Here is a 14,874-nt window from a genome sequence, read left to right on the forward strand (position 1 = left end):
AGTAAGAAATTCCATTATTTGGTTTCTAGTTGGTTCTGTACATACCTTATTTCTCTCTGAATCCTAGAGGGAGAGCTAGGTCGTTGATTACTGCATCCCTCGTTAGTGACCAGAACACTCCCCGGAAGGTAGCGGATGCACAATAAGTATTCGAGTAATGAAAGAACCAAGCAGGAAACGAGGAATATACGAAATGAACCGACTTGCGCGGACAGGCTGCAGTTCCTCCCCAGGGCAGGAGGCGACGCCAGTGTTACGCCTACTCGGCTGCCGTCAGCTCTTGGCCCCTCTGGCTGACCGTCCAACTCCAGCTGCCAAACCCGTGCAGGAACTAGCCAATAGAAAACCGTCTTAGTCATGGGGTCTGGCAGAAGTATCCAATGAACGTAGTGGGTCTAGGAAAGGGGCGGTGCTAAGAGGAGGAGCGCAGGGGAGCTGTTAGAGGTGGGAGTTGGAGCTGCGGGCCTGGAGGGGGCAGCGGAGCTGCGATGCGGACGGGGCAGCGCCGGTGAACGGAGCTGCAGCCCGACATGAACTCGCTGGAGCAGGCGGAAGGTAGGGTGGGCCGCCTGGGTCGGTTCCGGGCTTCTCCCGGAAGCTGGCGGGGCTCCGGAGGGGCCTGAATCGTGGAAACCTGGTCCGGAGAGAGGAGGCCGCGAGGGTTGGACTGACGGGGTCCGGGGCTGGGGGCGCGGGGGCCGGTCCAGGGGCCAAGGGGCGGCAGTATCCGGCCGGTCGCTGCTTCCGGCGCGCGTGGCCTCAGCCGGCGCTTGTGGGGGGGCGTTGCGTCAGTTCCTCCATTCCCCAAGCTTAGACCAGGTAGCTTCTCGTCCGGGCTGGTTATATTTCTCATTCATTAGCAAACATTTTTACTTCGTGCCTTGTAGTATGCTAACTCACTTTATTTTTTTTTTGATACTTGCACGAATTGTATCCCTGACTTCTGCCGTGGTTTCTGGTAATTGCCGGGGTAAGGGAGTGCCTCTTGGGCTCCTTTTCTAAAGTTCAAAAAACGCAACTGAGGTCTTCCCTGGTGGCGCAGTGGTTGGGAGTCCGCCTGCCGATGCGGCGGACGCGGGTTCGTACCCCGGTCCGGGAAGATCCCACATGCCGCGGAGCGGCTGGGCCCGTGGGCCATGGCCGCTGGGCCTGCGCGTCCGGAGCCTGGACTCCGCAGCGGGAGAGGCTACAGCGGTGGGAGGCCCGCGTACCGCAAAAAAACAAAACAAAACAAAACAAAAAACGCAACTGAAAGTGGTACCGCACCTTGCTTATTCAGAGGGAGTACCTTGGGTGCCCCTGTGTTGTGGAACCAGGCGTCGGCGCTCCAGAAGTGCCACGAAGATCAATTGTAACCTCTTGGGAGGAAGGAAAGGGGAGCGTTTTTGCATACCCACCTGTTAGCCGTATCAGAAGTCCAGACTGAAAGCGTAGCCATTAATTAAATACAAGGGCTGGAAATCGGAATTGGGTAGTTGCGTTCAAATTGACTTCGAAGACTTCGGTGTTAGGTAATAACGTTGTTCTGTCTAATAGGGAGTTCTTGGTTCCAACGGAATTAAAACTCGACCTGATTTTGATCCTTTATTTGCAACCCCCAAATTTCTAGCTTTTGGCACCGGCTGAGGCTGCTGTTGATTTTCCACATACCATTTTATGACGCTTCTAAAAGTGAATCGACCAGTTTCCTTATATGTGAAATTGGAATTAAAGAAACCTAATGTATTTGTCAAGTGTTTAAAGCTGTCATAGTAAAGAAGTAAACAGTGCAGTGATACATGTAAGTTGGTGTGCAAGACCTGAAGCAGAGTACATAAAATTCATCTTAATAGATTCAAACTAGTAAGAGTAGCTAATTAGAAAATTGAAATCTTTTTACCTAGATCTCAAGGCTTTTGAGAGGAGACTTACTGAATATATTCATTGTTTGCAACCTGCCACTGGACGTTGGAGAAGTAAGTGCCCGGATGTTTTTTAAGGGAAAATAAACTTAAAATTGATACTTTTATTCCTGCCTAGCAATGATTTGCTTCTCTGTAAAACTTTTGTTTTACAAATGCTTGCAAATCTTTATTAAACCATAAGATTCTCTTTTATTTGGACAGTTTTACATTTATTTAACATTGTAAGTAATGGCATTATAGGGACATTTTAAGAAAAGAAACTGACGACCCTAAGAGAATAGTCTATTTTGTGTGGTTGAATTTTTATTTTTACATTAAAATGCATATACTTTTAAACAAATATTACAAATCTGATAACCAGCACACGTAATAAAAATTTCAGTAGTCTGCCCAGCAGTTTTACAGTTTTGCCTACAAACTATTGAAATAAAGTTTGTTAAGGAAAATGATATTCAACGAGTGCTGTAAAATATGATTTGAAAGAATTGTGGTTACTGCCCCATGGAAATATATAGGAAATGCAGACGAATATACAAGTGATGACCTCAGTAAGCAAAATATTTTGCTAATTTATGTTGGGACAGTCTTAATTTCTTGGCTGTTCCTTGCTGAAATTTAATATCTGCCAAGAAGGAAGTACAGCAGCACATGTTGAGGACATACTTTATTTTGAAGTATAATTCACTTTGTGGGACCAAACTGAAGAGCCCTATTGAAGTTAAGGGTCTTCTCCTATGTCGAGATTTTTTGTGTATTTTTATTAAATCTATTTGCAAAGTTTTAGTCATATGCTACAGGAATTCTGATTGGTTAGAATTCACAAGTAATGATTTTTCTCAGGTTCTCCAGTTTACCTAGGAATTACCCCCAAAACCTTGTTTCACTGTTACTTGAGAATCTTTTAAAATGTATATGATGCTTTTCTATCTTATAAAGTGTAATGAACACGCTTTTTCTCTGATTCACGGGCTAAGTGCTTACATACAAATGCCATCAGCTTGTTCAGCGTACCAGAGTATGTGTATGAGGTCCCTTCTGGTGGGTTTGATTTTGCTTTTGCTTCATTAAAAAAAAAAAAAAAATCTGTATACTTTAGCATGTTTCTTATTGGAAGTGTAGAATTATAAGAAACTGAGTTTAATCTGTTCTGAGAACATAAGTTTGAAATTTTGCGTATTATTAAATATCTAAAATGAGATTGTTTTTCTATGATTTGCCTCTTCTAAAAGTATATCACCACGAATTCTAGATAAAGTTTTACTATATTTAGGTTGCACTTTGAAGCTTGATCTCTACATTTTAAAAATGTATGCATCCCAACTGAAAGATAGTAACTGATTGGTCTCCAGAATAGTAACTAGGTCTTGGTGCCCCTTTATTATTTTTTAGTAATACCATATATTCTTAAGTTTTACTTATGATCTATATAGAATTTTTAAAATAATTCTAGCTTAGTGGGGAGAAAGAAACTTTTTCGAACTTCTACTGTCAATAATTTCTACCCCAACCTTCCTTAAGTCCCTTAAAGAAAATCGGATACTGATTGGTGTGCTCCACACTTCCTGACATTGACCTTTGTTTAATTCAACAACAAGCAGTTGTCTGCAAGGCAAAAGTCTTTAGTCCAAATTCTCAGTGCATTCATGAAAGAGTCTTTGTTTGGTTTGTTTACATTTGAAAAATGAGGTTTTTGGGGTGGTTTTGGGGGGGTTTTGTTTTGAATTTATTAGATCTGTAACATCAGTGTAAAGACATTGAAAGTTACCTAAGAAAATCTTACATTAAAGTTTTACCATCTTGGTTCTTACTGCTTTTAATTTCATTAATCTTCAGAAATTTTGACTAAAGTCATAACGGGGACAGTATCCTCCTCAGTTACTAAGGTTCACATTGTTTCAGAGAATTCCTCAAGGTCATATGGCAAGTCTCCTCTAAGTCCTGAGTGGAGTACATTCTCCATTTAATGAAGTGCTGCATCCTTTGGCTGTCATATTAAGAACTGGTGGTAGTATCATATTAATAGCTTATTTCCTTACTAATTTCATGTTTATCTTTCATCAGTGCTTCTTATAGTGGTATCTGTCTGTACAGCTACTGGTGCCTGGAACTGGTTAATAGATCCCGAGACGCAAAAGGTAGAAGTTTTGATTTAAAATCTTTAACAGATTGAGACAGTGGATATAGCAGTGCTTTGTTCTTTGTAAAGTATTAATCAAATGCTCCCTATTAGTACTAGTAGTGATATTAATCATTGTATTAAAAATATGCTTTATCTTAATTTGCTTGAGAAAAACTTTGGCTGGCTGCTGTGGGTTAAGTATCTTTGCAGAGAAAAAGGCCTAAGAAATACTACCTCACTTATATTACTTCTCATTCATTTCTGAACTTGTGTACAGTTTTTACATATCATTTTTACATATTTCAGTGTAAACGTTGTCTTTGTTCTGTTTTGTTCATTTAGTGTCATCAGTGCCAGCTTTTAAAAATTATAAAACAACATTTTCTTCTATGAATTATCTTTGTTAATTCTTTTCCTCATCTCATAAAGCATTCGAGACAACTTTGCAGGAAACATTATGATAAAATAGCAAATGTAAACGTAATAAACAGTCAAGACCAGTAAAAACAGAGTACGAGGTCAAAACCAGGAAGGAAACCAGGTTACTGATATCATAGGCCCTGTGGGCCAGCAGAGTTGCCAGGGTTGAGTTTTAAATTAGTCTCTAAAGTCACAGCTAGTTCCATGGTTTTCATTATCTGTGAGAACACATTTGTAAGTTCTTTAAGCTAGCAAAGGTTTTCTTTCTCATCATTTATCTTTAAAAAAATATTCTGCCTGAAGTTTAATATAAGAAACACTGAGAGATCTCCCACTGGGCACTAAGAATATTCCTGTATCAAATGCAATAACAGATTTCATAATGTTATTTTTTGAAGCATCCTTTGATGAAAGCTGGTAGCATGTTTCTCAAATTTCTCTTTCTTTCTACCAATTTGTGCCTTAATTTCAAACTTGGGCTTTTTTATTAGAGAAGTAATCGTCTTCAGTTTTCCAGTGAAGTTTTTTTCCCCCAGTTCAGGTTTATTTAGGTAATAATGATGTTGTAGTTTTCACAAATTTAACCCTACTTCCCCTTTTAAACTGTAATTAGGTATACTACTGCCAGTAGCTTTATTTACAACCTTTTGGGTTATACAAAAGAAAAACCTAATAATAAGGCTTTTGTCAGCAGCCCAAATGGCAGTTCAGACAGCCAGGGGGTTGTTTCCCATGTAGTCTGCCTGACTCTACCCACTGAGGTGGAGAAATAAAAGAATAGGAAGCAGGGGAGGTTGGTGATGGGATCTCATGTTAATAGAGGGGTTTTTATGATGGATAGGAAACTCTCTTGTATGTTCATTTATAAAAATCTGATCTTAAGGCTGCACTTGGTACTCATCTTTAGGGGAAGAGTGAAAGAGGCTGGCAAGAAGATTAAAAAAGGTCTATCTTGGGAAATGAATCTGACTTCTAATTGTGAACAATATAAGCTGATTTCAGCTAGTTGAGATCTTAATAAAACCCAGAATTAAATGTAATTTGAAATAGGCCCAAAACTCTGTAGTTAATATAATTTTCTAAATTAGGTGAGAATATAACTATTAGCTTAAGGGTTGGCTCTTTACATTTCACTATTTAATAACCTCAAACCTGACAAGAGTTTTGAATAGCAGTTGTCTGTAAGAGGACTTGCAAACTCAAAAGCCAGTGGCTAGCTGGAAGAACACAAGGAGAGAAGGAATATGGCAAACTGGAAAGTACACAAATGCCTGAACTAAAGGAGGCAACTGTTACTTGGATGCAGTTGATTGTTGCCGTGGAGGAAGGCAGGCTGATACTGACTGGTCTAATGAAGATTGAAACACTGTATGTGCTGATCTTGTACAGGGCACGTAAAACATAGGCACGTAATTCCTGTGGGAATTAAACTGTCCTCAGAGGTTTAAGAAGACATTACTCTGGAGTATTAAACTTTCTGCAGGATCTCGTCCTTCTGGGAGCTTCTTCCTTCCTGATGTTTTCAACCTGTCATTTCTTCATTTGACAAATTTATTTAACCAGTACCATGCTAGGCCAGTGCTCTTCATAAGTTTAGTTCTCTGTCTTGAAACAGGTACACATATCTTATCAGAGCGGAGCACAGATGCTCTTAGCTTGGTTCTGTGCTCCCATTTAGTTTCTAGTCCACTCCATTTCTTTTTCTAGACTCTAAATACTTGTCTTCTCAGTCCACATTCCGATTCCCCAGTGGTCTGGCTTCAGTGCCTACTCTTGTTCCAATCCTGCATCCTGTACCCTTGTCCCTCTACCTACTCTTAGAATTATGTATGCTTCTGTTTTTTACTGTCAACTAATTATTCTCAGATCTTAAATTAGCCCTTTGTTTCTCTTGAACTCTAGTTTTTTATGGATAGCTACTAATCATTCTCCCCTGCTGGGATGTTCTGTGGCCATCTAAACCTAGTAGCTTCAAAACCAAACTCATGTTTTGCCTCTTTCAAAGAGAAAGGGTGAAGCTGGAACTGACTTTTACAAGGATATGTATGAGCTAGCCAGGTGAAGAGGAGAAAAGAAAAATGGTAGCATAAGTATGCAAGTGTGGCAGGAGATGATTAGACTGAGACCAGGTTATGAACGGCAGAATTTGCTCACCTCTGCTTTTTAACAGGGAAGATAACCAGATCACGTCTGACTTGTGTTTTCATTGAGAATCAGAGGCCTCATCTTCATTCATTCAACAATATTTGTTGAGCACCTATATTTGCCAAGTGCTGTTTCAGGTGTTGGGAAAATAATGATGCCCACGACAGTGTCTCTTTTCTCGTGGAACTTGTAGTCTTCTGCTTTTTAAAGTACTTCTCACTAGGAAGGTTTCAGTAAATATTTTTGGTAGGGTGTTTTTTTATTATAGGAGTAAATTTTTAATGGTTGAAGCATTTGGAATGAATGGAGGGAATATTGCTACACTGTCTTGCTACACTGAAGATATAAAACATACATTATTTTAATTTTCATAGTATAGCAATATGGAGAACTAGGATTTTTGGAAGTCTCCAGATTCTTACAGTATCTGTTTTTGTTTTTGTGGGGGGGGGGCATGCCACGCGGCTTGCGGGATCTCAGTTCCCTGACTAGGGATTGAACCCAGGCCACAGGAGTGAGAGCCCAGAATTCTAACCACTAGGCCACCAGGGAACTTTACAAATTCTCATATTTTAGGTAATTAAATGTTATATACATTCATGCACAAGTGGGGAGGTAGGAATCAATATTGTTCTAGGATTTTTAACATTTTTATCTTTCCAACTCTTTTACAGGTGTCCTTCTTCACATCATTATGGAACCATCCATTTTTCACCATTAGCTGTATCACTCTAATAGGCTTGTTCTTTGCTGGAATACACAAGAGAGTAGTTGCACCGTCAATGTATCCTTTACCATGAATTGAGTTTTATTCTCTGAACTAAATTAAACCACCTTCTCAATCTCTAGGTGTTCTTAAAAGCTTACTCTTCAAATGTAAATTTTCCTTTGACCACATTTATTCAGTATAGCTGCTCGATGTCGAACTGTATTAGCAGAGTACAACATGTCTTGTGATGATGTAAGTATTTTCATTAGAAAACTGTAGACACGTGTGAAAGGACTGAAGTGTTTTGGCTTAAGTAAAACAAACATTTTATTAACAATAAATTGTCTCCATGGAATTAATAGGGGGGATATTCATTGTAGCATTGATTCTAAGACACTTTTTTTTTTTACATTGTAACATCTCTGAAGATTGACATGCATCCAGTAATCAATGGTGTCTTACAATTAAATTGGTAGAGTTGAGAGTTTAATTCTTAATGACATAAAGTCATGATCCATCTTCTAATTGAAGCTATCTTAGATTCAAAGAAATAAACAGTGGTCATTATTGGCCAAAAATGGCTCAGTGGGATGGTTTTGTAAACTACTGTTATGTATCTCACACTCTTCCATATGTAGGATTTTATATAGAGTCATAGATTAATTGACGGACTGTGGACATATGAACGTACCGTATTTTTAAAAGTTGATCACATATCAATATAAGAATATCTCACAATTTTGATTTGTTTATAAAAGCATTTTTACCTTCAACTTAAAAAACTATTAAGTAATACCTACCCAGTATAGGAAATTCGAATAAAAAACAAAAAAAAGTATTAGGGCAGGAAGACAACTGGATCAATGGAAGACAATAAAGATTAAACACTTTGAGTTTTTAAAAATTAGTAGAAAAAAAAATTAGTAGAAGATAAGGGTAGTCTTTCAAGTCAAAAGGGAAGAAATAGGCTATTTATAGTATTGAGACAGTTGGCTCTTCATTTGGAAAAAGATGAATTTAGACCTCTACCTCACATCAATTAAAAAAACTAAATTCCAGGTAAAGTCTTAAATAGATTTAAAAAGACATATACATCCCACCATAAAAGCATTAGAAGAAAATACAGAAGAATATGTTTATAACCTTGGGATAGGAAAACATCTTCTTAAGTCGCAAAACAGAAATGCCATAATGGAAGAAGTTGGATACATTTAATTGCACCAACATTTGAAGATTTTGTACATTAGAAGAAATCATTTGTAAGGTACCTAATAGATAGAGGGTAGTATCCAGAATGTTTGAAGGCCTATTAAAAATCAATAATAAAAAGACAAATAGTACATTTTTAAAATGGAAAAGGTAAGTCGTATCACAGAAATGGAAATACAAATGGCCAATAAACATGTAAAGACTGGAGAGCCTCATTTTGTAATCAGGGAAATGCAAAGTAAAACTGAGTTCATTTGTATTACCTGTCAGATTAGTAAAGATTAAATAACTCCAGTATTGTGGTGAAATGATGCAGCCATACACTGCTTGTTGGGAATATACATTGATGCAGCCATTCTGAAGGGCAATTTTCATCATTCTTATAAAATGTAATATGTGCATGTCTCATGACCTAACTATTCTACTTTTCCCCAACTCCCCTGGTTGGGGGGACCATCACACATGTACGCAAGGAGGCAGGTACAAGATTGTTCATTGTAATACCCTTAGCAGTAGTGAAAAAAATGGAAATAATTTTTGTTTCTCAACAGAAATTTTGTTTCTCAACAGTGGTAAAATAGGGTGTGGTAAAGCCATATAGGAAATCAGAAGTAAATCTATAAGTATGGACATGGAAGTATCTCGAAGACATAATGGTAGGAGCAAAAAGTAAATTATCAAACAATATGGTCAGTTTGGTACCTTTTTTTTTTTTAAGTTTTAATTATGTAAATTTCCAAACATAAAAAAGCAGAGAAGAGCTAAATGAACTTCCCGTGTATCATCGGCCAGTGTCGACAATAAATCAACTCATGGCCATTCTTTTTTTTTTTAATCTTTATTGGAGTATAATTGCTTCACAATACTGTGTTAGTTGCTGTTGTACAACAGAGTGAATCAGCCATATGCATACACATGTCCCCACATCCCCTCCCTCTTGAGCCTCCCTCCCATCCTCCGTATCCCACCCCTCTAGGTCATCGCAAAGCCCCGAGCTGATTCCCTGTGCTATGCTGCTGCTTCCCACCAGCCAACTATTTTATATTCGGTAGTGTATACATGTCGACGCTACTCTCACTTCGCTCCAGCTTCGCCCTCCCACCCGTTGTCCACAAGTCCATTTTCTATGTCTATCTCTTTTTTTTTTTTAATTTATTTTTGTTTTATTTATTTTGGCTGCGTTGGGTTTTTGTTGCTGTGCGTGGGCTTTCTCTAGGTGCAGCGAGTGGGGGCTCCTCTTCCTTGCGGTGCGTGGGCTTCTCATTGTGGTGGCTTCTCTTGTTGCAGAGCACAGGCTCTAGGCACACAGGCTTCAGTAGTTGTGGCACATGGGCTCAGTAGTTGTGGCTCCTGGCCTCTAGAGTGCAGGCTCAGTAGTTGTGGTGCGCAGGCTTAGTTGCTCTGTGGCACGTGGGATCTTCCCAGACCAGGGCTCGAACCCGTGTCCCCTGCGTTGGCGGGTGGATTCTTAACCACTGCGCCACCAGGGAAGCCCCCCCGCCATGTCTACCTCTTTATTCCTGCCCTGCCTTTTTTTTTCTAAGTTAATTTTTTTTTAAATGGTGCTTTATTTTCATAATTAGAAGGTGAAATAATTACCATTTCAAATAGTTAGACAGATTTGAATATTTCCTATTTTGGTGCTTTCCTCTTCCCTGAAATGTATTCAAAGCCTTGTTTTTTTGTTTGTTTTTTTGAATTTTATTTAATTTATCTTTTTATACAGCTGGTTCTTACTAGTCATCCATTTTATACACATAAGTGTATACATGTCAATCCCAATCTCCCGATTCATCACACCACCACCCCCACCTGCTGCTGCTTTCCCCCCTTGGTGTCCATAGGTTTGTTCACTACATCTATGTCTCAATTTCTGCCCTGCAAACCGGTTCATCTGTACCATTTTTCTAGGTTCCACATATATGCGTTTATTCCTGCCCTGCAACTAGGTTCATCAGTACAGTTTTTTTTTTTTAGATTCCATATGTATGCGTTAGCTTATGATGTTTGTTTTTCTGTTTCTGACTGACTTCACTCTGTATGACAGACTCTGGGTCCATCCATCTCACTACAAATAACTCAATTCATTTCTTTTTATGGCTGAGTAATATTCCATTGTATATATGTGCCACATCTTTATCCATTCATTTGTCGATGGACATTTAGGTTGGTTCCATGCCCTGGCTATTGTAAGTAGTGCTGCAATGAACATTGTGGTATGTGTCTCTTTTTGAATCATGGTTTTCTCAAGGGTATATGCCCAGTAGTGGGATTGCTGGGTCATATGGTAGTTCTATTTGTAGTTTTTTAAGGAACCTCCATACTGTTTTCCATAGTGGTTGTATCAATTTACATTCCTACCAACAGTGCAGGAGGGTTCCCTTTTCACCACACCCTTTCCAGCTTTTATTGTTTCTAGATTTTTGATAATGGCCATTCTGGATAGAATGCCCAGAGATAAACCCACGCACAGATGGGCACCTAGTTTATGACAAAGGAGGCAAGAACATACAGTGGAGAAAAGACAGCCTCTTCAATAAGTGGTGCTGGGAAAACTGGACAGCTACATGTAAAAGAATGAAATTAGAACACTCCCTAACACCATACACAAAAATAAACTCCAAATGGATTAAAGACTTAAATGTAAGACCAGACATTATAAAACTCCTAGAGGAAAACATAGGAAAAACACTCTTTGACATAAACCACAGCAAGATCTTTTTTGACCCACCTCCTAGAGTAACGGAAATAAAAACAAAAATAAACAAGCAGGACTTTTTTAAACTTAAAAGCTTTTGCACAGCAAAGGAAACCATAAACAAGACAAAAAGACAACCCTCAGAATGGGAGAAAATATTAGCAAATGAAACAAGAGACAGAGGATTAATCTCCAAAATATACGAACAGCTCAATATCAAAAAAACAAACAATCCAGTTAAAAAATGGCAGAAGACCTAAATAGACATTTCACCAAGGAAGACACACATGGCGGAGAGACACGTGAAAAGATGCTCAGCATCACTAATTACTAGAGAAATGCAAATCAAAACTGCAATGAGGTATCACCTCATGGCCATTCTTAATTCATGTGTACCCCTGCCAACCTTCCCTATCATCAGGTTATTTAAAAACAAATCCCAAGTGATGTATTTTACCCTCAATCAGCATGATAGAAGCACCAAATTTTTATTCATATATGTGAATGTAAGTCCATAGGAAACAATCTGGAAGAATTCATGCTAAAACTGGTTTCTTCTATAAGAGGGCTAGTGTTTGAGGTGAATGGAAAGGGTGACTTTAAGCTCATCTTGGTTGAACTTTTTATAATGAGATTACATTAATGTCTTATGTAATTTAAAATAGATTTAAAGTGGATTTAAAACCATGATATTTTTATACAGTGGTATACATACATTCTGTATTGTAATAGCAATATAAAAAGGTACAAGCTGCTGAAACATAGTAATGTTGATGAATTTCAGAAACACGTTGAGTGAAGTAGATGAAAAAGAACACGCTGTGTGATTCCATTTACTTAAAGATCAGAGAGAGGCAGATTAACCTGTGGTAAGCAGTTATGTAGGGAGTGGGGGGTACCATTGACCTTGGAAAGGAGCATGGAGGAACTTTCTGAGTGGTGGTGATGTTCTGTAGCCTGATCTGGGTGGTGGTGACGTGGGTATATACATTTGTCAAAACTCATAAAACTGTACACAAGATTTGAGCATTTTACTGTGCATGAATTATACCTCAGTAAAACAGTAGAAAAATTAGTATCAAAGTTCTACCAAGATATCAAGGAGTTACCGAAAAAGTGAAAGTGAGAATTGAGAGGGAGCCAGAATCCTGACAACACTTGACCTGAGGACAATAAAGTGTGTTTCTGAAAACCACCTAGAATTTTACCAACCAAAGATAATCACCACGTTTTGTATTGTGTATTCTCATTTACTTTTATAAAAGAAAGTTGTTATAATCAAGTTTATAAAGAGCCATTAAAAAAATAAAAAGATGTTATGAATTTTTCAAACCTGCTTCTTTGACCCAACATTAGGATTTAAGAGCCACCTGAAGAGCCATACTGAAGGTTAACTGTGAAAGGTCCCAGGCCTGTTTTTTTATCTGCATGATCTCAAGATCTTCCATTTTGTTTAATTACATACTCTCCCACTTTATGGACACATCATAATTTAATCCCCTATGTCCACATTTTGCATGTTTTATATGTTGTGCATTTTTCACTAGAACTTAAGCTCCGTAAAGACAAGGAACTTTGTCTAGTTAGTTCATTACTGGGTCCCTGGCATCTCACACGTCTGGCACATTAATGGGTACTCAGTAAATACTGAATTAATAGCACTTAAATGTACATCTTTACCCTTGCACCTAGTTTCCTTCAGATAAATTCCTAGAAGTGGAATTGTTTGGATTATATGGTATATGCTTTTCTTTTTGATAAATATGACAGCCCTGTAGAAGAGTTGTATCCACATACACTGAATACCAGCAGTGTATATGAGTGTCTATTGCTCCAACCATTGGTTTACATTTTAACTTGAGGAAGTTAAAGTTTTAATGTTAGAAAAAGGGAAAAATTTTTGTTCAAATACATAGTTTTATTTATGTTTTATGGTAAGGGGCATAAATTAGTCTATATAAGTTGGGATTTTATTTTATCCACTGGGTTGGTTGGCTGATTTTCTGGTAGCCAGTGGATAGGGAATTCATCAAATAAAGATTTTATGTGTATGTTTTAAAGTACTAAAGATTTTAGAAGAAAGTTCCACACAAAGAACACTTTGAAAACATAATTATTAATTGCTTAATCTTGCCTAATATAGGGGGGTGTTCTAATGCCCTTTAAGGTTTCTAGGTAAGTGGTGGTGTTCTTAACAGAACTGTATACTTTTAAACTTTTTTTTTTTTTTTTTTCATTTTTACAGACAGGAAAACTAATTTTGAAACCTAGGCCTCATGTTCAATGACAATCTGCACTCATTGTTATGGGACTTAAAACAACCTTTCTTCAAAAAGTGATACAGCAAAAAGCCATAAAGGATTGCTTTTACAGTTGGATATGTGAACGTCATAGCAACAACTGACAAGAAATGTGCAATATTTACCCAGATTATCTTCATGGTGGTGACTCGCGTAATCAGTGCTTTGGTACCTTTGATTATTTGTGTTTCAGTATTAGTGTCACTTTAGTACTTCAGATCCTGCAAAGATTTTTGCAGATGAAGTATGTATGTATGTTACTAAGTTAAACTTAGAAACAGAACCTCATCCAGTTTTTATAATGTATTTTTGTAAACTACTGTAAATAGCAAATCAATGCCAGTGTTAAAAAGGAAACGTTATGTGGACTTTGTTCTCCTGCACCAGTGTTTCAGGAACATCTGCTTGCCATCTCCACAGCTCTTTAAAACCAGCTATTACGTATAGCTGTGCCTTTCACTCTTACACTCCTCTCTTTTAATCATAATGCAGGAAAAACATTGGATTGAGCTAAGACTAAGGAAAATTCATCTCCATTATGTTTTAAGAAATTATAGGTGTTTTGAGAAACAGTTTTTGTTAAAACTAGATAGTGAACTTCAGCCACTATTGTGATATTTTCCAGTTCATTGTTTTCATTTAATGCTAAATATACTTTATATTTTTTTAATGATTTTAAGAACACTCCAAAGGCTTCTGAATAGACAAGGTTAGTTATAAATTATGTATTGTCTGGGGAATTTGATAGTCATTGTTTTAGATAATGGGATTTTATGCCGTGGTAGACGTGCTGTTACACTAGTATTGTGCAGGTGTGCTTGATCAGCCACACCATCACAGGGACAACGGGAGCAGTGCCACAAACTAGAGTCTACAATTCTCACTGTTTAGAGAGTGTTAATGACATACTGTGTATGCATATTAGCCACATATACTATAACAGCCCTTAAAATTAAGCTATTGGGATTGCTGTAAATATTTTAAAGAACTGGAGGTGCCTTTTACCTGTTTATTAGAAGATTTTGAAAGGTTTAAATTATTTCATGAGCAATCTTTTAAATTTCATTTAACATAAGGCTGAAAATTCAAAAACAGGACAAAAAACCTTTTTAACAAGGCTGCCATTTATTTTAAATGTGTCCATCTTGGCTTTCACGTGTATAAAATTTCATTCTTTGAACTGCAGCAATAAACCCCTCTGCTCCTACGAAGTTTTAAGAGGGTATTCCATATATTCTGCATTGTTTTATTTCCTGTAAATTTTGTAGGTAAATATGTGCATAAAAATAAATACTTTATATATATTTAGTGATTGGGCTTTTTCCTTGGTTTATTTTAAGTCTGTAACTGAAAAAAAATTTAAACATAAC

The 14,874-nt window shown here is 37.7% G+C and overlaps 1 protein-coding gene across 3 annotated transcripts; it reads left to right on the forward strand.

Moving 5' to 3' along the window:
• Positions 1-406: 406 nt before the first annotated feature.
• On the forward strand, positions 407-14,816 carry CNEP1R1 (CTD nuclear envelope phosphatase 1 regulatory subunit 1). Of its 3 annotated transcripts, XR_003429827.1 has the most exons (7): positions 425-555; positions 1,884-1,955; positions 3,966-4,039; positions 7,263-7,372; positions 7,495-7,549; positions 11,989-12,073; positions 13,450-14,816. XR_003429827.1 is itself a non-coding variant. In XM_027092134.1 (6 exons), the coding sequence occupies exons 1-6, from the start codon at positions 531-533 to the stop codon at positions 13,489-13,491; spliced, it is 378 nt and encodes a 125-aa protein (XP_026947935.1). In that variant the 5' UTR covers positions 407-530; the 3' UTR covers positions 13,492-14,816. The 3 variants fall into 3 exon arrangements, 2 of the variants coding, with proteins under 2 accessions (XP_026947935.1, XP_026947936.1); XM_027092134.1 differs by lacking the exon at positions 11,989-12,073 and having other exon boundaries at positions 407-555; XM_027092135.1 differs by lacking the exons at positions 11,989-12,073; positions 13,450-14,816 and adding an exon at positions 9,077-9,395.
• Positions 14,817-14,874: the final 58 nt, after the last annotated feature.

Source organism: Aethalodelphis obliquidens, unplaced genomic scaffold, assembly GCF_003676395.1.
Source record: "Aethalodelphis obliquidens isolate GAN/ISIS:26980383/991018 unplaced genomic scaffold, ASM367639v1 scaffold75, whole genome shotgun sequence".
Classification (NCBI taxonomy): Eukaryota; Metazoa; Chordata; class Mammalia; order Artiodactyla; family Delphinidae; genus Aethalodelphis; species Aethalodelphis obliquidens.